Below are 27,486 nucleotides of genomic sequence, written 5' to 3'. Positions count from 1 at the left end.
TTGAAATATGCAGTAATTAAAACCAGCTGTGTAGTAGCATTAGAATAAGCTAATATTACAAAACATACCCTTCTGTCCAGTTACACATTAAATATAAGGCTATCAATTTAAATATTTAATCCCGATTAATCGCATGATGTTCCATAGTTGATAGATAGATAGATAGATAGATAGATAGATAGATTGATAGATAGATAGATAGATAGATAGATTGATAGTAACTGTATTGATCCCGAGGGAAATTCAAGTTTCCAGCATCACAGTTCAATATGTTCAAAATGTATCTTAATGGGAGATTTGTCAAGTATTTAATACTCTTATCGGCATAGGAGTGGACAAATATGCTTGCTTTATGCAAATGTAGGTATATAATTATTATAGTAAATCAATTAACAACACAAAACAATGACAAATATTGTCCAGAAACCCTCACAGGTACTGCATTTAGCATAAAAATATGCTCAAATCATAACATGTCAAACTGCAGCCCAACAGGCAACAACTGCTGTCAGTGTGTCAGTGTGCTGACTTGACTATGACTTGCCCCAAACTGCATGTGATTATCATAAAGTGGGCATGTCTGTAAAGGGGAGACTCGTGGGTACCCATAGAACCCATTTTCATTCAATGCAAGTCTAATTCTACTTCCTTTACTGGGTAGTTGAATCTATAACACGTCATATGTATAAACTGATCATATATTTTAAATATTCATATCCAAAGGAGTAACTATAGCTGTCAAACAAACACAGTGGAGTATTTCCCTCTTTAATATAGTGGAGTTGAAGTACACAGGAGCATTAAAGGGAAATACCCAAGTAAAGGGAGTGTCTCAAAACTGCACTTGGGGTGTAGTAATTGAGGTGTATTTTCTCAATGACCAAGAACAAGATCTCTCACAGTTTACAAAGTGTTTTTTTATTTCATTTTTTATTTCATTTGCATATAAAGGAGCACCGATGCTATGCATCTGCATCTTGTCAGAAGATCCAGGCTGAATGCGGATTCAAATGTTTTGCCTGGTGCTTCACATGTATACCTAAAGATACATTTAAACAACATGTTTTTAAGATCATGCTCCCCATCTTTAACAGGCTTATTTACTTACTGTAGTGCTCATCTCAGCGGCTTTATCAGAAATAACCAATACATTATTCATATGTCAGGTACAAAATATTTTTCAAGATTTTCCAAAGTTGACTACACTCCTGAAAAAAAATGTGATACAAACCCATCACAGCACCTAGTTCATCATATTTTGCATTGCAATGTTTTGTAATCTGATAGTCTGATCCCGATCAAACTTGCAAGGAATGTTTTTTAAACACGATTGCTTCATCACAGACAAATCTGAAGCGTTTCAGTTAGTCTTTGCTGCAATGGAGGAGAAACAGAATAGTGGTTCTGAGAAAGCACAGGAGAAGAGGGTCTTAAACTGCCTGCGTTTCCCTGAGCAGAGGTTTATATTCATATTCAGATCTCTTACTTAGAACTTTGTCGAATCACCAACAGATTCATGCATCCACTTTGCCCCCCCTCTACCAGCTTTGCACACCTGAACCTGGGCAGTTTCCAGTTTTGGCAAGCTCTCAGGAGCTGTCAATTTAATAACTCACAAACCACAAACTCCTTGATTCTTTCTTACTATTTTTGGCAGAACAGCCTCTGCTACAGTACAGCTTTAAACTAAATTCAGCACCCCTCAGTTCATAGATTGCTGTTTGGTGAAGAGCAGTAAATGATTCATTAAATCCAAAGTGTAACAGTTAGTTAAGTGAGAACCCTGCAAAGCCCATCAATCACTTTTTTTTCTACTCTCAGGTTTTAACTTGAATTAGTGTATTTTTTGGAAAAGAAGTTCATGACGCAAGGACTTAAGCGCTCTTAAAAAAAGCTATCAGCATAATTTCAAAAGTGCATAGCTGCCAGTCTAAAAATAAGGTTGTTTTCATTTTGCAGTTTGCTGATCTGAGCTTTTAACAGGAGTTCACTGTGTTGACCAAAAGACAGGAAGTGGTTGCTTCACTGAAGGTGGCTGAATCTAAAATGGAAAATAATAATTAGGTTTCACTACACCTAACTAGCTCTGAGCCCTAGAGATTAACCTGGTCCAAGATGATTTTGGTCCTTGGAATGTGTGCTTCAAAATCCTGCCTAATCTGCAAGACTTCAGAAATACAGAAAATTAATCCTCAGGGGTGCCTGCTACCACTTTTCATTTTCAGTGTCAGTAGTCATAAACTCAAAACACCCGACAGCGCAAGAAGAGTGCTATTGGATGTAATGTAAATGCAAATATAAAGTTTTTACATTTTTCAAACACTGTCCTGAGATGTATTCCAAAAATAAATACAAATATAGATTCTGTGTAATATCCCCTTTTCAGTGAAACATGCTACAACTATTACTAGACAAAACACACCCGTTTGAGTGAGTACAAAATTGCATTACATTGAAAGACAATGGACGTGGACTGTGGGTCAGATGAATGGCAGGTTTGGGTTGGCAGACGGCTTTAGGCTGAGCTGTGCACGAGGGTCACGGGGTCAGGACCGGACTCCACATGCAATCTAAAAGGAGGAAACAGGAACTGTGTCTCTGCTGCTCTGACTGGTCACAGGATCAGAGGTCACAGATAGACTCACAGTGGTCAGCATTTTGTAAACATATTCACATAGTCACAGAGCCCTTATCAAAACACACCGAAGAACAGGAAACCTTTCCCTCTCGAAAACAAGAGGTGTCGCACGCAACGCGCGGCAACCACCGGGAGTTTCCAGCGGGATAGAGAGGAAAGACCCTAAACCGTATGCCTTCAGACGTGTCATGACGTTATGTACACTTTGTAACAAAACATAGTTTACCTTATCTTCAGCTATTGCCACAAACACAACAGTACCTTTACCCACTGTGGAAAAGCAGACCATTCCCTCCTATTGTCCATTAAGTGCAATGTCAGTGGGTGCTCCGTCACGGCGTGTGCAACGGGATGACAAATTTACATCCAAAGGGTGAGCGGTAGTCGATTCCAACTTCCTGGAAAACTGATTTAGGGATACCGATGTCACAGAGGTAGACCCTGCTCTCCGTCTCAGCTAAAGGTAAAGGAAGGCCCAAAGAGAGGGTCCACTTGGCCTCGACAGTCTGATGCTGACCGCTGATCCCGGGATCGATACTCAGGACTGGAGCCCGGTTCTGGTTGGCCCAGTCGGCGGCTGATTGGTACCAGGACTGCTCCCTCAGCAGTGGGTTCTCGTGACAATCGAGGCAGTTGATGACCAGATCAACGGGGCTTGTTGGCAGTTCTGGGGCAGAGGAGAAGGAAGAGAACGAGACATAAAGTTGATGGATGCGGTGCTTCAAATGGTGCCTCGCAAAACCATGAGAGAATACATTTTTGGTGTTCGGGAGGGAGGCTTAAAGACACAGGCGCTAAAACGGAGCGTTTCAGATAGAGCGTGATTGTAGGTAGATTCAGACAGACAGTATGAGAAAAATAATACAGCTGTCAATCGATTAAAATGTTTAATTGCGATAAATCGCATTATTGTCCATAGTTAATCGGGATTAATCACAAATTAATCGCACATTTTTTACCCGTTCAAAATGTACCTTAAAGGGAGATTTGTCAAGTATTTAACACTCTTATCAACATGGGAGTGGACAAATATGCTTGCTTTATGCAAATGTATGTACATATGTATTATTGGAAATCAATTAACAACACAAGCTGAATGTGATTATCATAAAATGGGCATGTCTGTAAAGGGGAGACTAGTAGGTACCTAGAGAACCCATTTTCATTCCCATATCTTGAGGTCAGAGGTCAAGGGACCCCTTTGAAAATGGCCACACCAGGTTTTTCCTCGCCAAAATTTAGAGTAAGTTTGGAGCGTTATATAGCCTCCTTCCCGACAAGCTAGTATGACATGATTGGTACCAATGGATTCCAATGGATTGAGCCCGCTACAACCTCGGCAACATTGATTGAATTAATGCGTTAAAGAAATTAGTGCCGTTAAAACAAATCTGCATTAACGTGTTATTATCGCGTTACCTTTGACAGCCTTAAAAACTAATAATGTTTTTTTGAACATTGAAGCATGTAAACATGTTCTAGTAGAAACCCAAAACACAAGAATGAACCTGGAAATGAGCATGACATGTCCCCTTTAAGTGCTGCTGCTCCACTAGAGGGCAACATTTATCTGTGCTGGTGTGTTCCAACAGAACAACATGAACTGATCCTATCACAGACACTCATGTGGACTCACTGAATTGTGTTTACATTTACCACCATCACTTTGAGTAGACAGGGGTTTAATAATCTAAATACTCTCTGTTGGTGTGTTCTACCTTTGATGCTGGCCACTTGCTTGCTGCTTGTCCTGCTGTAGAGCTGGACCTCGCTGGTGACCGACTCCTGCATCTTGACAAAATTGGGCAGGAACAGGATGACCTCCACTTCGCGGTTGGCCAAGTGTCTAGCGCAGCTGATGCCTTGGGCTCCCTGGATGTGTGGCCCACACAGGAGGACCACAGTGGGCCTCTGGTGGACATTTTTTGGGGTGAGTCTGGGAACATTCAAGAGATGACAAACAAAGTAAGTACAATAAATGTTGTATTCATAAGTTAAACAATAAATATGTTATCAAACAAATTGCATCATATGCACCATGCTGACTGATATCCAACCCGACATGCATCAGTAACCCAAAAAAAAACTTTGAAGACGGTTCATTGCTGAAACTTTGAAACGCTTGAGTATCTTTCCACTTTTTGAGTCTGACTTGTATGACGGGGAATAGTGGAATAGTGGAACACCATTGTCTGTGATTCTGGTATTTACAAAACAAAATTACACTTGATCTGAGCTCACAGTAGTTCCAGTGTAAACTTGAGACAGGTATTACGGTGCTAAATTGATAAAAGGAGCTGAGACAATAAACCTGTTTGTTATATGAGCCTGAGCGCTGCCGTTCTTTGATCTTAAATAAGACTACACCGCTCATAAAGGTAAACAATGCCAACCAGGGCTGCTTCAGTCTGTTAGGATGTTCTTGACCTGCCGTGTGACTGCTCGCTGTAGTGCTTTCCTAAGAAAATAAACCCTGAGGGGGGGGGTCAAGGTTAACGCCGTGTAACGTATGTAGAAACATGGTAGTAAAAATGATTGCTATGGAAACTGGAAAACATGACATGAAAACAAATAGTTGGACAGACCGGCTAATCATTACATAACTAGGATGTTTGGCACACTGTTGCACAGTCTACTTCTAATTATGCAAATAGGGTGGCTCTATTTGCACCGTCCTGCACATCAGATGACAAGTCAAGTACGCCAAGAACTTCATTCTTTCACACACTTACCAGACATTTGTACAGACCACACCATTACACCAGAGCCCACAGTGGTATTCCTTACCTGTTTGGTCCGCCCAGCAGAGTGAGAGCCATCTGACTGGAACACACACCGATCATCTCCAGCCGGCGCTCAAGAGACAGGCCCCAGCGCTCTGCAGCCGCTAGTAGACGCTTATGGAGCTCATAGGTCACGCTGGGAACCACCAAGCCTGAATCTGCACAGAGAAAACGTGGTGAGATAGATAGCATGTTAATGCTGTTCTCTAGTCTCTCATGTCTGATGCAACAGAACATAGAGCATGACAGGGTGGTTTGGTGGTTATTGAATGCATCTTCATCTGCCTAGATGAAGTGTCCTTAAGCAAAAGACAAGCAAAAAAAAAGTGAATTTCTCCACTAACAATAAACTCTGTCATTAAAGCAGCAGCGGGTAGAAATGGAGCAAATATGATTTAAAGTTAATTTTTATAAAACGGTCACTATATCCTGACAGTAGTACATGAGACAGGTAATCTGAAAAAAAATCATGTGCCTCTGTGTTCTCCGGTGCTCCTAACGGCATCTGCAAGATTTCACAGACTGGAGGAAAACAACCAATCAGAGCTACATCTGTCAGTGTACTGTTTAGCTGTAAAATGAGAAAGTTTGTGACCCAGCAGCCATGTTGAGATCAGTTGAGGAAATACCAAGCACCGCCCACCAGCCGGGGCAAACTTTCCCATTTTACAGCTAAACAGTACACTACAAGATGTTTCTGATAATATTTGAGGCGAGAAATAGGCATTACAGTAATCAGCATGAGCGCTGCCTAGTTTGACTGTTTGATCGGAGTTTGCGAGTGATTGACAGCTGCCTCCGTTGATTGAACAGCCAATAGGAATGCTCTCTCTCTCTCTCTCTGAAATGACCTGTGATTGGCCAAGGTAGATTTTCTAAAGCCTGAAACAGAGCCATGAGAAGGTGCAGAAGTGTGGTTTTCTCTCAGAACACTTGAATTGCTGCAATATGCTGAAAGGTGATTATGGAATTTTTGCCCAATGATGCCAAAAATATTCTGCCTACTGAAGCTTTAACATTCCTCCATTGCTATCAAGGTCATCATCAATCAGAGGATCGACAATACAATATCGCGATACTTAAGTCACGATACAATCTTATTATGATTTTAAACATTTTGCTAAGATAAATGGCACCAGATATATTTGATGTATGCCTAAATCTTAAATTTCTAAATCTCACTCTCTCTGAAACAGAGAAAGACAGAGCAGCATATACCAAATTTAGGGAAAGTAGGAAATCTAATTTTTTCAAAATTAACTCCTGAAATAAAAAGCTGAAGAACACTCATATGCATATTTGTACTCTTACGTTCCTGCATCCATTGGAACGGTCTGACATGTATCATATTTCTCTAAAATAGACCCGAAGTGTAATAAATCTTCATGTGTCATTTTGCAATTCATCTTCATCAGAACAGCAACTGGAGTAGAAGTGAAACCCAGAAACCTGACCTCTAAGATAACGACACACGTTGGTCTACAGATAACCACACAGGAACCCGTTCCCCAGGGAAATGCCCTTCCTCCTCCTCATGACCTGATCTTGTTCCCATCACGGAAGATTCTCCATTTCCTCTTCTGTTTGTCATTGCTGTCTGTGGCAACAAAGGGAAGATTGGCAGCCTTTACAAAACATGACAAACATGAGGCAGTCAGGGTGAGACGCCTATTCCCCGCGGGCCTCGAGTTCACACGCACCGTCACGTGGTTTCTGACCAATCCCCATTGGGGACGGGGCTGCGCTGGGCTGGACCCCCCACATCGGCTGCTGACTAACTCAAAACATACAGCATGTTGGCGTGACAAAGAAGGGGACAAACATCATATATGTATATATAAGAACACCTGCACCTGTATCCCAACGGCTCGTGATGAGAGATTGGGGAGGTCTAAACATGGGGGAGGCATGGCGGCGGTGTCTGGGCCAATGGCTATTAAACAAAGACACATTTTTTTAACCTACCAAAGTCATTCATAGAGAGTAATTTTTAGTTGGAATATGACACCCAACTTATTTGCAGTTGTCTTTTCTGTATAGAAATGTGTAGAGCATTTCAAGGAATGCACAACCTTTTTCAAATGGTAAAGTCTCTGATGAAGCTTGTTGCTTGCTGTCAAATATCTCTATATTTCCAAGTCAAAAAACGTTGAAAAAAAATGTAATTTGACCTGCCTCAAAACACCCAAACTATCCCTTTAATCTATTTTACTGTAGGAGGCTTGACATGCAGCACATGACACTAAGCACTGGTTATAAGAATTGTGCAGAAGTTTACCTTTTGTATGTAAAATGTTCTTACCAGGTCAGATATAGTGACGTGTGGATTGGAAGTCTTGAACAACTTTTACATTTCCACTCACTACCACTATCACATCAAGCTTGTGTTTTTCTCTTTAGTTACCATCTTTCTTTTGAGAAAAATATGTCAATCCTCTAGTTTTCATGTGTCTCACTTGTCACGTGAAGTCACTTAACCTTATCAGAATTGCTCATCTGTGTATTTTTTTTTTTTTTAATTACTGTATTAGAGAACTACAATTCAGCCTTTTATCACTGGACAAAACTGAAGTGTGTGGAAACCTTTAAAGAGCCTTTTCTAATCCCCTAGCTGTCTATTGCCCGTGGCACATTAGAAGGGTAATGAAAGTCAAGCTGGGGGAACTGCGAGGCTCAGGATCCCTTTGATAAATAAAGCTGCTGGGAGGCAGTTAAGTCCTTAATGGCCTCCTACAGATCTCTGGCCTGGTAGCCGAGAACTTGGTGGCCTCATTGGTGTGTGCACGAATTCGCACTGACACACACGCGGGCGCACACACACATCTCATCCTACAGCACACTCACAAAAGAACTGCCCACAACTTTTCACCCTGGCATGCGACACGGACAGAGTTACACACACATTCAACCACGCAACATATACACACACACACACACCCTCGTACCCAAGATAATTACATATAAACACGGAGACTCATGCCGTGCCTGACTGAAAATCTTGCTTATCTTTAGGTTGGCCCTGCTCCCCTCCCACTATTCTTTTATTGATACCGCGCAAAGACTGATATATAATATGTTTCAGTGGTCAACAGAAATGCCAATCCTCACGTGAGTGATAAGCGCAGGAGGAAAGTCAACTGCTTCTTGTCATGCAAACTCAGAGGAAGTGGGAGTTGCACTCGTATGCACCAATTGCTTTCCAACCGTCCCACAGGTGCTCTTCTTAATAACTCTCTTGCTACGTTACCAAAACTACCCCCCCACCCCCAACCCTGACAACATGCACACGCCATCTCCTCCTCCTTCACACTCTCTCACACATGAAGTGATTTATGTGTGTGTATTTGTGACACACACACACACACCCACTCTCGATGTGGTGCGACAACAAAACCCAACAGCCAACTAGCTAAACCGGGTAGCCATGAGTATGCAGCAGCAGCAGCACTAAAATAAACTGAGCTGGAAGCAATCCTTCAAGCATGACAAGGGAACTGACGGGACTGAAAGCAATACACGCTGGCTGGATGTGGGCCATGTGTGTGACTAAGGCTTGTGCTGGGTTAGGGAGGGTTAGACGAGGCTGTTTCATTCCTCTCTGCTGCACCGCAAGGGATGAACTATGTTGACCTGCACGCTGAGGAGGTAGCAAGATGGGGCACAGAAAAGAAGCTTAATGCAGTAATCTGTGAGATTCCTTTTGATTTTTACCATTTTGGTCTTATCTTTGGTGCCAACAGCTCATTTTGCACGAATCTATCAAACCACGTTACATACTGTATTTCATTAGATTTTCTGTTAGTAAAGTTTGCTTCATATTCAATGAAGTTGATGAATCTTGCTCTCACTTTATTAATGACATTTCAGGCCATCATCGGGTGAAAGAAAGGCTGCACAACTAATCAAATATTAATCGCGATCCCGATTTTAGCTTCCCATAATTAAATGAACATGATCGACTGTGATATTGACGTTTAAAATGCGTGCTCCGCTTACGGAAAACTCGGCTGCATATCAAATCAAGCCCTTCCTAAACTAACAGCCACCAGGGGGCGATCGAGATGCTGCTGCGCGCACACCCTACAGTGGCGGCCTGTGAGAATGTTTCCTGAATGTTGCGGTTGTAGCCTAGAGTAGAAAAGTAATATACTGTGTATTAACGAACATGCAATGAATTCAGGTGAAGATGAAACTTATTTTAAGTCTTATTTTGATGTAAAGATTTGTATGTTTGCAGAAATGTAGCACAACATGGACGTGAAAGCAGTGCTCTGTTTATTTAAATGTGAAAGTGCAATAAAAACATTTTGTCCCTAAATTCAGTGAATAATCGCGATAAATAATCATGATTATCATTTTGGCCATAATTGTGCAGCCCTTGGTGAAAGAATCACAAAATCCTGCACACCATGGATCATTTGTACTAACTTTATTTGCAACATTGCTATCCTTTGCCAGGTAAAATTCATATGAATTTGAATATTAGGTTTTGGATTCTTTCAGAGTTTATGATCCCAAACACCTGCATATGAGACTTCCTGGAGTTTAAGAGCATTGTAGCAAGTGAGGCAATGAATATGAAGGATCAAAACGTCAAAACTGCAGCTTGAAACTTAAAATGCATCACTTCCCCATGTTTGCCTTCGCTTTACCTGACAGCACGTTAGGTAAAATATTCTGTGATGACACACATTTCTTTTGCATCCTGCTTTCTCTACAAGTGATACTGCATAAATAAATAAATAAAAGAAAACTAGGAAAACCAGCTGACAGTTGGCTTGGTTGCAATTTGTGTTGCGGCCTGGCTTGTTTGCGCTGAGGACGTGGTTGCACTGCACAGCTGGAGTCGATCACACCACAGGAAAGCAAGACAATAGCAGAACTAAACTTACACAGACCATGACAATTAACAATAGTCTATAGAAACAGGCCTGTCAAACACCCATGCCAGTGCGCCATGGCAGCCCTTACATAAAGGAGGGCACTTTTGTTTTTCTTTCTCTATTCTCGTATTGTTGATTTATCTGTTTACTGGCAAAGATTCCGGGTCAACAGCACTGCGGTTTGTTCCTGCTTCAGAGGTGCTGTTTATGTAAGGCTGTACGGCGGCACGCTAATTACAGAGTGCAGAGGATGGGGATTATGATGACAGCCCTGGGAAGCAGATCTGCCTGCACGGTAAGAAAAGGAGGCTCTGCTCGGCAGCTGTCTGCTGAATGGTAGACAGCTGCTCCCTGCTGAGCTGCTCGCTGTCACCGCAGAGGCTGTGGTAGATAGACAGTCTGGGTATACACAGCCTGGTTCCTGTCATCCTACTATTGTTCAGACAGGGGAGATACTGTATATAGAACCTTGAATACTGACCAGAGAGAGATTTCACAAGAGAAATAACTTCCCTAAATTATTCCACATCGGCCCTACAAACGACCTTATCTTGAGACCAGACAAAGGTGGAGTTTGACCCCTCTAGTTGTAGTGTAACAAACGCACCATACGACTCAGCCCTTTCTCCAACACCACCCACCCTCCACCTTCCCACTGCTCCTGTTCCTACAGAGTGACTCCAGGGCCTGTGTTAGCATGCCGGTTACTTATCTGATGTCTGTATTAACCAGTTATGTAACGCTCAGGTTCCTAGAGGGAGCTCAAGTGTGAAAAGGGGACGGTTCATCATGTCTGTGGGGTCTATAGCGGGGGGAGTCAAAGGTCATGATGAACAGTAACCAGGAGGATATGATTCCAGCCAGCCTGCCCCAAGATGACAACCCTTTATAGTGCATGTTGTTTTTCTCATTGTGTTCAACAGAATGAAACATTACAGCACATTCCTCAGTGAGAGCTTCTCAGGATCAAGTGTAAAACTTTTGACAAAGGCTGTGACTTTGCTTCCAAACAGTGTTGTTAGATAAACAGATGATACTCCTGGTCAAAGATTAAACACAGTGGAAAAAAAATACTCCTTCCAAAACAAACACTGTGTTCACAAAGCTTACATGCTCACTGATAAAATATCCCCAAAAAGTGTATTAGTGCGGTTGTGAAAGTGACTTCATCATTTTATCTTATAAGACGTGTGTGAAATTGTCGTAATTAGCATATGAATTCTTCAGTTATGGCCAAAAACGTGTTTTATGAGGTCACAGTAACGTTGACCTTTGACCACCAAAATCTAATCAGTAAATCCTTGAGTCCAGGTGGATGTTTGTATCAAATTTGACGAAATTCGCTGAAGGAGTTCCTGAGATATCACGTTCACGGAAATGGGACAGATGTGAAATCGTTATGCCTCCGGCCACGGCTGCATAAAAACCCTAACTAAGTTTCTAAAACATATGGGACTGTAAATAGTAAATAGTGCATTTAGTGGGGACTATTTTCATCTTTGGACTTGGTGCCCCAGTGAGTGTTTACAGCAGCAGGACGGTGAATGTGGGATTGACTCAAAATAAACTTCCGTCTCGTTCATGGTAATGAAGGAACATGCCACCCAGTGACTTGGAGTGGCTCAATGATGTGTTTTTAATGTGTTTTGGAGGTTTCAGGCACAGAGCAGAGGAATAAGATCATCATAATAACATTAGGCCTTGGTCACGCAGACAATACTTTGATGGTTTAATGGCATTTGCTGACAATAAGAAAAAATATATTAAACATTCACAGAGTTATCCTTTCAGGAAGTCTCCTTTTGCTATGGTGAACCGCAACGGATATTTTTCTTTTTCTTGACATTGTTTTACAGACTTGCAGCCCCAATCCTTCATGGGTGGTGTCAGCTACATCAGCTACAGAATTGCTGGCAAATTGAACATTAGTGTTGGAGCTGAAAGCTGGTTTCCCTAAAACCTGATTCAACAACTGTCTTTGCAACAGTTTCAATATTTGTTGAAATGTTTGTTGCTGACTATGTAGGACTGAACCTGACAAAATCAAAAATGAATAAATAAATGAATTATATTTATTTACTTATATAAGAATACAGAAATAAATAAGTTTGGGGAGATAAATAAGGGGTGAAATGTAAGGGAAAATCATGCATAAATAATTAATGCATAAATACATACATTTAAAAATAAATATAAAATAAAGAAATAAATGCAAAAATCAATAAAAAGAAAGACTAATAAATAAAATGGAAAAGTAAACAGAAGAGTACATAAATAAGGGAATTAATACAAAGACAAATAAATAAAGAAGCAAATTAAAACAGAAATGTCAATTTATATCACATTTTATCCATTTTTATCAATCTTTATTTATTATTATTATTATTATTATTTTGCTACATTTAATGACATTTATTTTTTTTTATCTATCAAGTCATTTATTTTATTTATTTTTTATTTTGGCAGGTTCCGTCCTCCATAGCTGACAACACTTCATTAAGGAATCTAGAGTAACACGAGGCCATAAGTACATAAACGACGCTCTAACTCCTACATGTGTGAGTGTGTCTGTGTGCGCTGTATGAGTATGTACATGTGTTTTGTTCTCACCGGTACAGTACTCTTTGCCTCCATGCTGGGGCACTGTTATCTGTCGGTATATGACGGGTTTCACCTCCAGGATATTCTGATCATGGCGATAGGACAGGGGCTTCTGCTCTGCTCCCTGTGTGCTGGGATGCTGCGCCCTGCCGCCCTTCTCAATCTTGGAGAAGACGGCAACTTTGTCGAACAGAGCCAGGTTTCCCTCAAAGTCGAAGTCTGCGTCCATGTTGTCATCGGTCCCGCCTCCGAAGCACTCGTCATCCTTTGTCTTCGTCGGCCCTCCAGCAGTGCCTCCATTCCTCACACTGTTTTTCTTTTGTGTGGCCTGGCTCGCTCCTCTGCCGTTAGATGAACCTGCAGGGGCTGGAGAACACAGACACATTAAGATGGGAGCAAAAAGACATGAGACGTTGTGTTTATAATTATCTTTAGTCATCAACCCGCACCCATGCCCCACCTATAGACTTGTAATGTAATGTTTGTCTCATTGTTTGTTTTGTCTAGCTATATCAAACAACCTGTTTTGTTTTGATAAAAAATAATTCGCTTGGATCACATCCAGGGTTCTGCACTACACGTACATTAATAAGCAAATGGACATAAATAAATAATAATAACATAAATAAATAAATTGAGAATCTTTAGTGTCAACAACAATCCATATGAAATGCTTGATTTGAATTATTACACTTAACTCAATTTTTAAAAAAAAGACTGTATATCTAATAAGTCTGCTTTATTTGACTTTGTAGAAAAGTAAAAGATATATTCACATTATTGTGCATTTATTTCTGTTTATTAAAATTTTACTCATTCTTACTGGATGAATTGGAGACCTAAAAAAATTTAATCAAAAACTGAAATTCAACCAGTGAATCATGAACTCAGTTGTATCTATGGTACACTTCACCATCAACCAATATTACGGCAGAGTAAGGTTGACCTGCAGATATTATATGAAGAAAATGGTTGGTAAGGATGCCAAAAATATAATTAGACATTTTGGCAACACCATACTTAAAGTCCCCAATTTAGCATTTATAAACAGCACATAAACATGGAAAATGGTAGTAATGTATTTGGTCACCAACTATAACTCCCCATACATGAAGGCTGGTGTATAAACAGATAATTACTGACAATATAGTAAAACACATAATATAAAATATGTCTTTATAGAAGTTATAATTGCTGACAAATACTGTACATAAACAAAACACTCAATTGTTTTAATAGCTGCGTACAACTACGTAAAAATATGTTATAAACCATTTATCAAATGTTTATATATTGCTTATAAATGCTAAAAAGGACTTAACGTATTACGGAAATGTTCAATATATATTGTGAGAAAACATTGACACCTTACAGAAAAAGATAAATCCAAGAACACTAAATCTTATAAACTGAGGGATGTTTTGCTCTGGGCTACCACAGGCCCATTTTGGCTTTAATCTCAAACCCAAACTGCACAGATTACCCAGAAATCCCCCCATGTCTCAGCCCTGCTCACATCCTAATCACCTCTGAAAGGAGCTGTGAGCTGTCTCGCTATACATCCTTGTGTTGTAAACAGTGTAAATCCACACACACAATAAATTCCTGCACTCAGTAGTTTCAGATTCTGGCTAGATGCTCGTAGTTCCTTTTATCTAGTGTAACTCTGACTGGTGCTTTTCTTATCCTCTCTCGGTTAGTTACTATAACCCGCCGAGGACAAAACGCTGCAGAAACACAAAACATACAATGGCCGACTGAGCGGTATTCAATAAAGTTTACATACATGTATGCGCAAACAAAAAAAAAAACTAAATGAACAGAGAACAAAAAAAAAGAAAAACTGGAAAAACCTGGCCTTCAACCCTCAACCATGCTGAGCTCTCACGCTAACCGGGAGACAGAGAGGCACAGTCTCACGCTACTGTCACTGTGACAGCTAAGGTACTTTGGACTCTCTCACGCAAGACACTGGGAGGCTCAGTCATAGTGAACTGGAATTGATACGAAACCACGAACCAACTATAAGCTAATATGAGACCTGTTTCAATATCACAATACGGCCTTACAACCACCAATACAGACAGGGCTTATTGTTAACTTCCAAAATATTAAGTCATAATAATGTGCCTATTGTACTAGTATTCATAAGTGATTTACAATCCAATATAAGTAGCAGCATTACTGCGACTGGTCCAACGTGTTGGGGAGAAGGGTGGTGGGTTAGTGCATTCACCTGTGTGAACTGGGATGAAAGCTACCGGCATTATTAGCACAAGCCAACAATGTCTTTATTTACAAGGAAGTCTTTTGTCATGCTGCGAATCAAAAATCTGAATGAACTGGGCAGAGCTCCAAGTCAAACAGGCTAATGAATAACAAGTAGGGAGGCAAGACAGTGAGCTGCAATGATTTCAGTTTGAACAAATTTACCACCACAAATTAGTACATGTAGGTACACAGGCTAGGAGCAATTCAAATTGAAATATGGGCTGTGGTGGAATTGCACCGTTAAATACATACATATTAACACAGAGTGCTAAACTCTGACATGGTGTCAAATTAGGGAATAATTATTACTTTTTTGAAGTGATCTCCCAACCGGTCGTTAAACATTATCCAATTTCAATTACACTCCGTCACATTTTCAAATAGATAACATTTTTCACAGCAATTCCAGGCCTGGAAAATGCAACATTTTTTTTCACCTGTAATGTTACTGTTGATCAATGTTATCATCATGGAAGCAGAAATCAGCTGATAGAAAAGATTAACAGGAGACTGACAGTGTGTAAAGTCTACATGCCAAAGGGGGGTAAATGTAACCCGACCCGTCAGATGGTTTGTTACAGAGAATCATCTGAGACGCCGTCATTGGAAACTGTTTAGAAAAGTGCAGGTGCACTTTCAAAAAAATGCTTGGCAGGTGATTGGTCAATCAAACTCTTGCTGAAGCCGGTAGCTCTTCACGGGACGCTGATTGGCCCGTGCTCTGGCTTGCTGGACACAAATGCATTACTTAGATTTTATTGCGATATGTGATCCCGCAATTCTTGCTTGAACTTGTGACATTGCGAGAATCCAGCTGCCGTGCAAAGTAAGGGAAAATGTGCTCAAATGCAAGACTAAACAGACATCCAGCCATAATAACTGTGCGTGTGAGTAACATCCAGTCACGAAAAGGAAGAGAGAGCTGGTGAAGACGCCGGTGGGAGAACAACAATGCTTAGCAACAGGACGAGGGCCGACGAGATTGAGATTGAGCTACCAACACCAACACTACTACTGCATGTAAAAGAAGTGTACTTGTTGCCGGTTTGAATGACTGAACCAGCTGGGAAAATCTGAACAGGGAATATGAATCTGTAACCTTCACCACCTCAGTAACTACCGTTGATGTGCCTGCGAGCAAGGCACTTTAAACATTAAAACTAGGGCTGTCAAAGTTAACACGATAATAACGTGTTAACGCAAATTTGTTTTAATGGCACTAATTTCTTTAAAGCATTAATGCAACTTGTGTTTTTTAGGTTGTAGCGGGCTCCGTTTTACAGTTAGAGAGAAGATACTGGTATCGTGTTATATAAAACTAGAAAACCTAATGAATCCACTGGTTCCAACCATGTCATACTAGCTTGTTGCAAAGGAGGCTAAATAACGCTCCAAACTTATGCTAAATTTTGGCAAGGAAAAACTGTCATGGTCATTTTCAAAGGGGTCCCTTGACCTCTGACCTCAAGATATGTGAATGAAAATGGGTTCTATGGGTACCCACGAGTCTCCCCTTTACAGACATGCCCACTTTATGATAATCACATGCAGTTTTGGACAAGTCATAGTCAAGTCAGCACACTGACACACTGACAGCTGTTGTTGCCTGTTGGGTTTGAGTTTGCCACGTTATAATTTGAGCATATTTTTATGCTAAATGCAGTACCTGTGAGAGTTTCTGGACAATATTTGTCATTGTTTTGTGTTGTTAATTGATTTAAAATAATAAATATATACATACATTTGCATAAAGCAAGCATATTTGCCCACTCCCATGTTGATAACAGTATTAAATATGGACAATTTTGCAATAAAATATTTTAATCGACTGACAGCCCTAATTAAAATACACAGGAATTGCTGTGTGGTTAATGGTGGTAGTCCGTAATCATACTGGGAAGCTCTCAGTGTGGAAGTGTGAAGTTACATGAGTGAAGCTAAACAAAACATGTATGCACAGCAGAACCTTTCCAAGACATATACCATAGAGGTTTAAAAGAAATCCGAAGCAGAGATTTGTTTTTGGGAAAAACAATGAGCCGCACACAATTTCACTCCATATACAGAGGTGGTGCTGGTTATGGGAATGGTTTTGAAGAGAGCAGAGTCTGGAGGTCCTCTTCCAAAAATGCCCTTTTAATGAGATCTGTTTGGCTCTGATGGAATTCGACACTGCATTATTCACAATTTCTAAATTCCCATCCTACTCTCCCAGAAAGATAAATGGCAGATATTCACAAAACCATTCCTGGAATCCGCAATCTTGTGTAAGCAACGGCCCACCCTGCTTTCCCTTCTTTGTGGCCGGGGGCTTCTTTGGGAGCATGGCATTGCGTGTGAAAGGACCAGCCCTGCCCAAGCCACTCAGCACTGTGGCCCCATGCAATTTGGGCATTAGCTCCCTGGCCACCAGCCTGAGAGCTGGAGATTAAACTGAAAACTCAAAAGGTAAACATTGCTTCCACAATTGATATCGCTTTTGCCTTCCGAGCACACTGGGACAACACGGCTTCCTGTCGGGGAGGGGGTTTCCTGTGCTGAGCGGGAGCGAGGGAGGGAGGGAGAGAGAGAGAGGGAGCGAGAGAGAGAGAGAGGACAGGAGGGCACTGAGGCACGAAAGCCAGGCTTTGCATAACCTTCTCTTTAGGAGCAGACACGGAGAGGGAGGGGGAATGTTTATTGATCTTAGTCACACACATATTGTAAAGAGGAACTTTGCTACAAGCCTTTAGCACGCTATGGGAATTTTAGGGGGGAGCCATTGCAAGACAGTGCTTTGGTCCCATGCTTCTGAATAGTGACACACAGGGAGCAGGAACCAGCTATGAGTCTTGCTGACACAAAATGAAAACTGCAGTCTGCAATATGAACATATTTCTTTTCTTTTCTCTGAAAACAAAAGACTGGCTTCCTTTTGTGCGAGCTTCATCTTCCACGCACAGGAAAAGCACTAACACAGGGGTCATTTTTACAACCAGGCTGAAGAATATTGCACGGTATTCATCAGCCAATGCTATTGACCTCTGACTCCTCCATTGTTTGGTGATCCTGATTGTAAAAGTGAATGTACTTTAACTGATTCTGGCAGAGCTTCTCCAAGCAGACTTCCTGCTGACTGGATGTTGATGAGAGGAAATGCCGCTTTTAGCCTTTATCTAATCAGGAAGGTTGAGTAACGCATTCTGATTTTTACAGCTGCATGTACAACTTGGGACAGAAGAATGCAGATGTGCATTTCTCTATTAATGTCTGGCTGAGACATGTGACAACTGTCCTGATAACTGATCATATTTTGTAGTTACAGTGATCAACCGCAAAAAGCTTCGAACAGAATCATTCCTTTACAAATGCTGTTTAAATTATTTGCTTATAGTAATCAAGTAGTCCGCTTACAATGTTCATTTTGGGTCTTTTTTTAGATGACAACATATGCAAAAACATTTTAAAACTACATCAGATTAACATTAATTCAATTTCTGTTTTGTTTTTTATTTTACTCTCTTGGATACTTTGCCTTAATGACCGTCTGCTTACCGGCTGTATACCTGTGCTGCCTGCACATTGAAATCATGATGGAAAAGGGAAAGTAATTTACACGGGGAAAACCCCTGTGGTTGAAGCCGCCCTTGTAAAGTGGATTGATAATGCCTGCACGTAATGTCCCCAAAGTGAAACTTTGCTGATCCTCAACCGGCTCTGCGACGCTCCGGCAAAAGGGGTGTCATTCATCTGCATGTGCTGCCCGCGCTGTGGTGGCTCATAGCCGGCCAAAAACGACAATGTCTCATCCTTGGTGAGGGAATAGGGAGAAGAATTGGCAGCGAGCCAGTAAATAGCAAAGCTGTCCGTTTCATTACTTTGTATTCATGTAATAAATATACAAATGACAATTAGAGTAAGTACGGACTATGGACTGGTAGCTGGAGAGGTGCCAGTTCACCTCCTGGGCACTGCCGGGGTGTCCTTAAGGAATACACCAGACTCTCAAACTGCTCCCCAGGCTGCCTAACACTGGGATGGATTAAATGCAGAGAGTAAATGTCACTTTGTGCTGTACTGTCTATAATGTACTGTGTGACAATAAAAGTTGATTTACATTTACAACAACAAAATATTGTTTATAATAACCATACGCTTATAGACAGACGTGATCACTATAAGCGGTTTCCACTGTATTTACATTTTTTATTCAATCACATTTTGGATATAAAGGGGTTAATTTAATTTAGAAATATATATATTTTTTTAAATTGCCATAAAAGTAAAACTACAGTAAAATTGAAAGTTTTATAATTCGCGGCTAAAATGTCAATTCAATTCAATTTATTTTTATATAGCGTTAAATCATAACAGAAGTTATCTCCAGACGCTCTATATATAGAGCAGGTCTTAGACCGTACACCATAGTTTAGAGACCCAACAAGACCCACCAAGCATGCTGTGGCCAGGAAAAACTCCCTGTGTTGTCAACATTTTAGAGTTTTTTAAAACGACGTCCACACAGCCTAAAAGCCAATCTGGGCATGAGCAAAGCTACAAAATATCAAAAGCACTACATGAAACAGCATATTAACTCAGAAATTAGTGAGTCACAGTAACAAAGACAGCTACAGATGACTTATAATACACTCTTAAATCACTCTAGACATCTGCCAAAGAGGAACAGAGGTCACAACCTGACCTTTATCACTAATGACTACAAGACACTGGACAGGACACCTGCTTATCAACACTACAAACCATGGCACCACAAATTACTACAGACTACTAAAATAAGATAAGATATTCCTTTATTAGTCACAGAGTGGGGAAATTTGCAATTTTACTACTACTGAGTTGAATCAACCCGTCTCTAATATAAACAATACCATAAGCTTCTCACTGGCAGAATGTTTTGGCTACAGCCACTACATTGCACGACATTTCTAAAGTGTTCCTGTTACTTTGTCTCCCCTTTCCTTAGACTAATTGAGAAGGTTGTAACATAACAATAACACTGAACCAAACCTCACTTTATATCTGTAAGATTTTCTAAGAATTATTTTTCCCCAAAGCCAAGCAGTGTCCAACGCACATTCAACCCTGGTCAGGAGGAAGGCCCATTTCAGATGATCTGTGTTGATATTCTATGTATTTCTTATTTTCAGTAAACTAAAAAGACCAAAACCTCATTGTTGTCCAAAAACTATTAAAAGCACATCAATGAGCCACAACGTTGCATGTTCCTTCATTTCCATGAACATGGGCACTATCACTTTCTTTTTGAGTCAATCCCACATTCACCATCCTGCTATCAGCGCACAAAATCTGTGGCTGAAAATGTTCCCTTACAAATAGAGCTGCAACTAAATGTCAATTAATCTGTTGATTATTTTCTTGATTAATCGATTAGTTGTTTGGTCTATAAAATGATGAAAAATGTTGATCAGTGTAAGATGACGACCTCAAATGTCTTGTTTTGTCCACAACTCAAAGATATTCAGTTTACTGTCACAGAGGAGCAAAGAAACCAGAAAATATTCACATTTAAGAGGCTGGAATCAGAGAATTTTTACTTTTTTTTCCTTACAAAAATTACTCAAATCAATTAATCGATTAACAAAATAGTTGCTGATTAAGTCAACAGTTGACAACCAACCAATTAATCGTTGCAGCTCTACCTACAAATCACTATTTACTCTCAATTGAGAAACGTTTGTTAAAAACTACAGTGCCTAGGGCTGTCGCGGTAAAGGAATTTCTCCTGCGGTGATAATGATTGGCTAAACAGCGTGATATGCCGTATTATTGCAACTTAAAAAAAAAAAAAAACGAATTAATACTTGTTAAATGCAGAACACAGAAGAACAATGAGCTGAAGCGCTTTGGATGTGTCTCATTGCTATGATACAGAATATCAAAATGTCGGCACAAATTGAGTACTTGCTCTGGAAGAAGAGAAGGCTGAGGGACGTAGGAAGAGAGGAAAGACCCATCGGTCTATGTGTATTAATTTCTCCTCCATTGTTGTGGTTGTTGTTCAGCATTTGTAGCCTACATGTAGGATGTGACTGTTGGTCATTGAGGAGTTTTACCCAAAGTTGAACAAGAAAAACACAATACGTGCAGTGCTCAGCGCAGAATAGCTGCTCAGCACCTCGTCACGCTGCTGCCGTTTGTAGCAAAGTGTAAATACAAAGTGTAAATGCTCCCATTGCAAAGAATTAAAAAAACACGTGAACATAGTGGTTGCGGCGGTTGCTTGCCATCCCCTGCGGTTGGCTTGTCAATATTGCGATATTGTAACATCCCTAACAGTGCCTAGTTGTTTTAGAAAATGCCTGAGTCATAATGAAGTGAAATCACATATTTATGACTCACTACTAAAGATGTATTTCTTCAGAAGGAACTAATGGCCTGGGGGCTGAGAGACACATTCATGTCTGCTGGGGAAGTCAGAGAGTATTGAGAGATGGACTGTTGGTTTTGGTCTTTTCATGGGATTTAGAATCATCACTCTATTAGTGGCACTGGAGTATTGTGATTTGATAAACAGGCAGTGTGTGAAAAGTTATTTAGGACCTCTCACTTGTTTGCATACTCATCTGACATCAGCATAATAATTTGATCTGCTGAGTCAATGAAGAAAATGGACTTCCTTCCTATTGTAGACTGTAAAACATCCCACACGTCTATTGTACAATCAAAAACGGTGATGTTGAGTGACTTTGCACTTTCAGTCCATCTTCAGTCGAAACTTTCTGGGAATTTTAAAAAGAGTTGGCTAATATGTGACAACACTGTCGTGTGTCAGTCAGTGAACAATATCTATGTTCTATTCCTCAACAGAGGAACACTGTACGGCCATCCCTGTGGTAAATTCCTGTCATGCGATACATGACTGTGTGATTTGAGAACTAAGAAATGCATCGTCACGGTGAATAAGCAAAATCTTGAAATAACCTGAGCTTGCCTAATCTATGAAAAGGTACGTCAAACTGTCTTTATATTTAGGAACATTTGGGAAATAACCTGTCAATCATCTAGTATTGCACTGCACAATCACGCTCTCCTTGAACAGTGTTCACTTGTTGGAGCTTGTTTAGCACCTGCAGTGTTAATGTCACCGGTTTCAGTACAAACCCTTATTCTGTTATCTGCTGCTGATGCTGTTAGCACCTCACTCATTAGAACACCAAAAGACAATTACAGACAAGACGTCAAACAATTCAATCATTCTAGCTTTAAGGGTAACTTTGGTATTTTTCAACCTGGACCCTATTTTCCCATTTTTTTGTGTCTAATTGACAAATGGGGACAACAATTTTTGAAACAGGTCCAGTACTGCGCCAGAGCGCTGTAACCGGCAGCTGCAAAACGAGTGTCAGTATGTAACATTACTTCCACTAAAAGTGCTTGTTTTTGCCACTGACCGGTTCAGATTGTCATTATAAGTGTCTGACAACATTATGGAAAGGACCATGCAGAGAAATAACAAGTTTTTCTTACTTGTCCTTTAATCCGGTCTGTTTGTTATTGTGTCCAAGTCCCGCTCAAGGAGAAGTCTTGTTTTAAAATCTGAATATCCGCATTCTCTGGCTCAAATAAATAAAAATCAAACAAATAATCCTACTCCTACTGTACGAGTGGATCGTTTGTGATGTAAAGCCAAATCTCACAATTTATATGCTCACACTGTACGGTCCGATCATCAGCCACGACCTGAGTGCTCACACAGCACGTGTAAAATAGAAAAGAAAACATGGCCAGTCGGCCCCTGAGGCCCGTTCTGGCTGTTGACAGTTGTCAATAAAGATTTGTTTGAAAGCACTGAGACAGGTAAAGTTTGTTTGTTAGCAGAGGTCTGTACGGGTCACAATAATGCTAACAAGGCAGAAACGTGCTGCCTTGATCATCTGTGCCATCCTGTCTGCTGAAACGTCTAGAATAAGAGGCGCTGGAGTATAGGGACTTGCAGGTGGCGAAGAAGACGCGGACAGCATGGTTTGTCCATTTTGCAGAGAGAATTGGAGATAAGCTAGCTACGTTTTACTATATCTATTGTACATTGTTATCTTGATAGTTACGCTCTGATTACCGGAAAGAAAAAAGTAGAAAAAAGGCACTGATGTTGGGAAATCGGCTCGTGGCTCTGCTTCAACTGTGCGAGAGCCTGTGGATGGCCGACCAAAATTTCTGACGTCAGAAATTCATTCGACTGTACGACGGTTGGTTGGGAGGAGTCTGTCCTCGGTCCTCCCCATACACTGCACAGGCATTATAAAACTCTATAATGACAGTATTGTTCCACTAGGGTCTCTATCAAAGAAAGTTAACTGTGAGAGTGATTAAACTCCAGGTCCACCTACCTCTGCGTAGGATGGTGATTGGAGCAGTGCTGGACTGAGAGCTGCTGCTTGTTACAAGAGGCTGAGTGACTCTGTTACTCTGACTGTGGCGTGCTGAAGGTATGAAGCTGGGCTCTGTTGCAGCTCCCTGACCAGAGCCGGGCTTGTTGACTGTTTTCTGGATATCTAGGAACTTCAGCTCCTTGATATCCATGGCACTAGAAGACAAAACAAATTACAAAACTTAATTCAACATGTCTCTAGATTTGGATTTTTAGACATTTATTTTCAGTCGGAATGCCGAAGCATAAAACTACCAGACATGGCTTGTGGAGCTCATTGGGTGGAAAAGAGCTCTAACATTTAAAAGGGATAAGGGGTTTCATTTAGATACCTCCACCAAGGCTTCACAATCTTCTAAATTTGGTTAGAAGTTGTATTTAAATCAGCATCTAGAGCTGTACCTGAATCAAAAATACACATGGTGATAGACAATGCTGGTATAGATGTGGCCGATTTTTTTCATCCAAGTAAATGCAGTCGATTAGAAAATAACAAAAAATGTCTTGTAATGACAATAAATTGTTTTCCTATATCTAACATGCATTAAAATTGATCACTTGTTTGTCATCCCTTTCCACCAAATGTCATTTAGACCTTTTAATAAGTGTTGACACTAAAAATAGAATCTCCTTGATGGTGGTAATAATTACAAATAAATCTGATGCATAGCAGAATGCAAACATTAGGCCTTTTTTATGGAAACTGTGGGGGGAGGATGAAATACAAACATTAGACTACTTGTAAAGCCTTCAACATTGCTTAACTAAGGTTAAATGTATGCATTTCCTGTTGATGTGCAACACAAGAAAATGTGTTTCTTACCTGAAAGTGACCTCTGGGAGAGGACATTTGACCCCGTTGTGATAGGGCTGTCTCAGTGAGATGGTCTGGCTGGCGTGATCAACAGACGACACCTCTCCCTGATAAACTCCCAACGTCAGCCCACAGTTTATAGACACAACGTTACCCAACCAATCCGCGGCCATTATGTTCACGATGATCCTACGATTCAAAAACATTAACAAGGAAAAATCAACCTCAAGAGCTGAGTAACAATTACTTTATGTATATTTCAGCCCGGGCTGTAGTTACTATTGATGACAACAAAGACAACCTGAGAGGAGTTATATTCAACAGTTTTAAAACAGACATTTTATAGGCTGATTCTGGTATTACTTAATACAGTGGATCCCAAACTTTTTCACATCAAAGCCTCCTAAACTGACACAAATAAGTCCGCGGACCACTCTCACTCATCTCACACTCATCTTCAACCGCTTATTCGGGGTCGGGTCGCCCCCCAGGGGGCATCCTTACTAGATGCCCTAACCGCGAACCCCCATTTGATACGATTTTGTCCTAGGGTCCCCCATCTGATAGGATATTTGCTTTTAGATGTTTTATTACAGAAAGTGTATGAAACCCATTACCAAAATAGCCGTACTAAACCTTTTTTTCTAGGGTCCTTCTGAAACCCCCTCAAAGACCCCTGTGGGTCCCCAGACCCCACTTTGAAGACCACTGACTTAATACATTGAAAAATGACAACTTTTAGGCCAATGCATAATTAAAGTATTCAAAGGATTTAAAGAATTAAATGATTTCGGCATGCTTCTATTTGGTGTCTTTGGAGACTTGGACTTATTTGGATCTCAGTATTTCTAAAAATCTATGTCCCTAATTCCAGCCCTAATCATCTGGCTTCCCTGCTATGGAGCATTAGACCAAACTCCATTGTATAATCTACTAGATTATTGTTGCTACCACATATCGACAAATGTTTCACCCAGGTAGGCGAAGGAGGCCGGTCTGCAGGACAGACAATGCACACAGTGCACTTTCATAGACTAAGCTACTGGAGTTACTCTGCACTATATTCACTCTTTTAATAGTCCTGTATCACAGCTGTTACCCTGCACTATATTCAGTTTTAACAGTTTTCTTCATCTCCTTGTATTTTTATATCTGGTATATTTTTTTGTACTTTGTACTTTGCACTACTAACTTTTTTACTGCCTTTTTACTAACATGTTTTGCACTATGGAACTGTGATGCTGGAAACTTGAATTTCCCTCGGGATCAATAAAGTTACTTACTTACTATCTATCTATCTTAAATGAAGACATTATATTAATTGATCTGGCCTTCCGGTCCACTAACTCTGCAGCACACGTGCAGAACCTGGTTTTCATTAATTGGTCCACGCGCTGCTCACCTGCACTAATTAGCTAATTCATTAAATCAAAGTTACTTCCATCGGTGAAGAGAAGACTAAACGACGGTTAAATGGTAAGTTACATGTGATATAATTGGGATAACTAGTCCCGGCTCGGCGTTATGTCATGCTCAGCATATTAAAAGCTCTTCACTATGCAACGTTACCGAGCTTTGTGCACAAACATGAGCTAATTACTGTTCATTTAAAAGGTTTTGTTGCGTGTTTCTTGAGGTAGAATTTGACTATAAACAACTTGGGGGGGAAATATCCTGAAATAACATCCATATGATGCATAGTTCACAGAAATATCACAACATGTAACTGAGCTGTTAGAAAGCAGTGCTAGCTGTGCAGCTAACATTAGCTTCTCCTCTTGTTTACTTTCTATCTAAGCAGACTGTTGCTGTAAGCTTGTGTAAACGAGTGCTTACATTTCTTTAAATACTCCTACCCGAGTTTATTTAGTAGATAACGGATAGATATATACCTGGTCGATAGATCTGTAGCTGAGTGACTCAAAGAAAGCCTGTTGTTTGTGCCGGTTTCCGGGTTGATACGTGACGTCACTTCCGTTATATCCCACGTGGGTTTGTTGTGATTTTTTTTTTCTCAATTCAATTTGCTTTATTGGCATGACTGTCAGGTGAACAATCTTTTGCCAAAGCGTCAATTCAATAATAAATATTTTTTTTAAAAAAGAACAAAATAAAAACAAAAACATATATATACCTATTTAGAGTTAAAAGAAAAATCTTAACAATTTAGGCTTGTTAAACTTTATTTTTATTGTCCTCTGTAGTGAACTACAGGACTATTCCAGTGTGAAAAGACTAAAAAAATGAACAGATTATGGCTGTAGAGTGATATTAAACCAAGAATACATTCAAATTGATTAAAAAAAACAACAACACATGCCATATCCCTGGAAAGCCCAGGATGTCCTCTTTACAATACACCAGGGGTTGATAGAGTAGGTCAAAAGAGTGAGAGGATATGCATGTGGACAAAATGTCCACTACAGAGGACACATGTCAATGGGCTGGGTCTCAGGAGGATATACAGCCTGTTCTCCCTCCTGCCCTCTGGTAGAAGATACAGGACTCCCAGGTCTCTCACCAGCAGACTGAGGAACCGTTTTTTCCCCCAGGCCATCAGGCTTTTAAATAGATAATTCATACGACACCTTCTCACACAAAAATATATCTTATACTGTATATACTGTATATGTTCTTAATGTATATGTTCTTAATATGCCTGTATATGTTCTTAATATGCCCTTGTACAAAGTATTTCCTTTTATAATTGTTATATAACTTATTATTTTAATGGAGCTTCCCAGCAAAAAGCATTTCACACGATTGTACCTGTATAACTGGCGTGACAATAAACATCTTGAAATCTTGAATACAATTCATTAAGAAAATTACAATACATAGATATTTAAAAAGAATATGCATGTAAATGGAAGAAAACAATTAAGAAGTAAGTAATGTCTGTTGTGTCAATAAAACAAACAAACATATAAAAAACAATTAATAACAATATATTGCAATATCAAAGGATAAATGTAAAAAAAAAACAAAAAACAAAAAAAACATGAAGTAGAGGAGTAAATAAAAGTGTGAGTTACATCTATTATGTGTTGTTGTGGTTGTCGCTTAGGCTGTGACATGCACTGACATATCCTGCAGCTTCTATGGCG

General features: G+C 40.2%; 1 protein-coding gene and 1 long non-coding RNA gene across 4 annotated transcripts in view; one reads left to right on the top strand and one right to left on the bottom strand.

The window, feature by feature from the left end:
• Window positions 1-1,849: 1,849 nt before the first annotated feature.
• On the bottom strand, window positions 1,850-26,406 carry LOC119504243 (enhancer of mRNA-decapping protein 3-like). Of its 3 annotated transcripts, none has more exons than XM_037796289.1 (7): window positions 26,272-26,406; window positions 24,389-24,568; window positions 23,525-23,721; window positions 12,915-13,271; window positions 5,426-5,579; window positions 4,357-4,574; window positions 1,850-3,305 (listed from the first exon to the last, which is right to left on the bottom strand). In XM_037796289.1, exons 2-7 carry the CDS (start codon window positions 24,550-24,552, stop codon window positions 2,971-2,973), a joined length of 1,425 nt encoding a protein of 474 aa, XP_037652217.1. In that variant the 5' UTR covers window positions 24,553-24,568; window positions 26,272-26,406; the 3' UTR covers window positions 1,850-2,970. The 3 variants fall into 3 exon arrangements, with proteins under 3 accessions (XP_037652217.1, XP_037652209.1, XP_037652222.1); XM_037796281.1 differs by lacking the exon at window positions 26,272-26,406 and adding an exon at window positions 25,595-25,700; XM_037796294.1 differs by lacking the exon at window positions 26,272-26,406 and adding an exon at window positions 25,016-25,035.
• The window catches only part of LOC119504285, a 45,531-nt gene continuing 43,761 nt past the window's right edge, over window positions 25,717-27,486 (top strand). Inside the window, exon 1 of the long non-coding RNA XR_005210537.1 lies at window positions 25,717-25,855. This is a non-coding gene — a long non-coding RNA (uncharacterized LOC119504285). The remainder of the gene's footprint in view (window positions 25,856-27,486) is intronic.

This window comes from Sebastes umbrosus, chromosome 2 (genome assembly GCF_015220745.1).
Source record: "Sebastes umbrosus isolate fSebUmb1 chromosome 2, fSebUmb1.pri, whole genome shotgun sequence".
Lineage (NCBI taxonomy): Eukaryota > Metazoa > Chordata > Actinopteri > Perciformes > Sebastidae > Sebastes > Sebastes umbrosus.
This window is presented reverse-complemented; position numbering and strand designations above follow the sequence as displayed.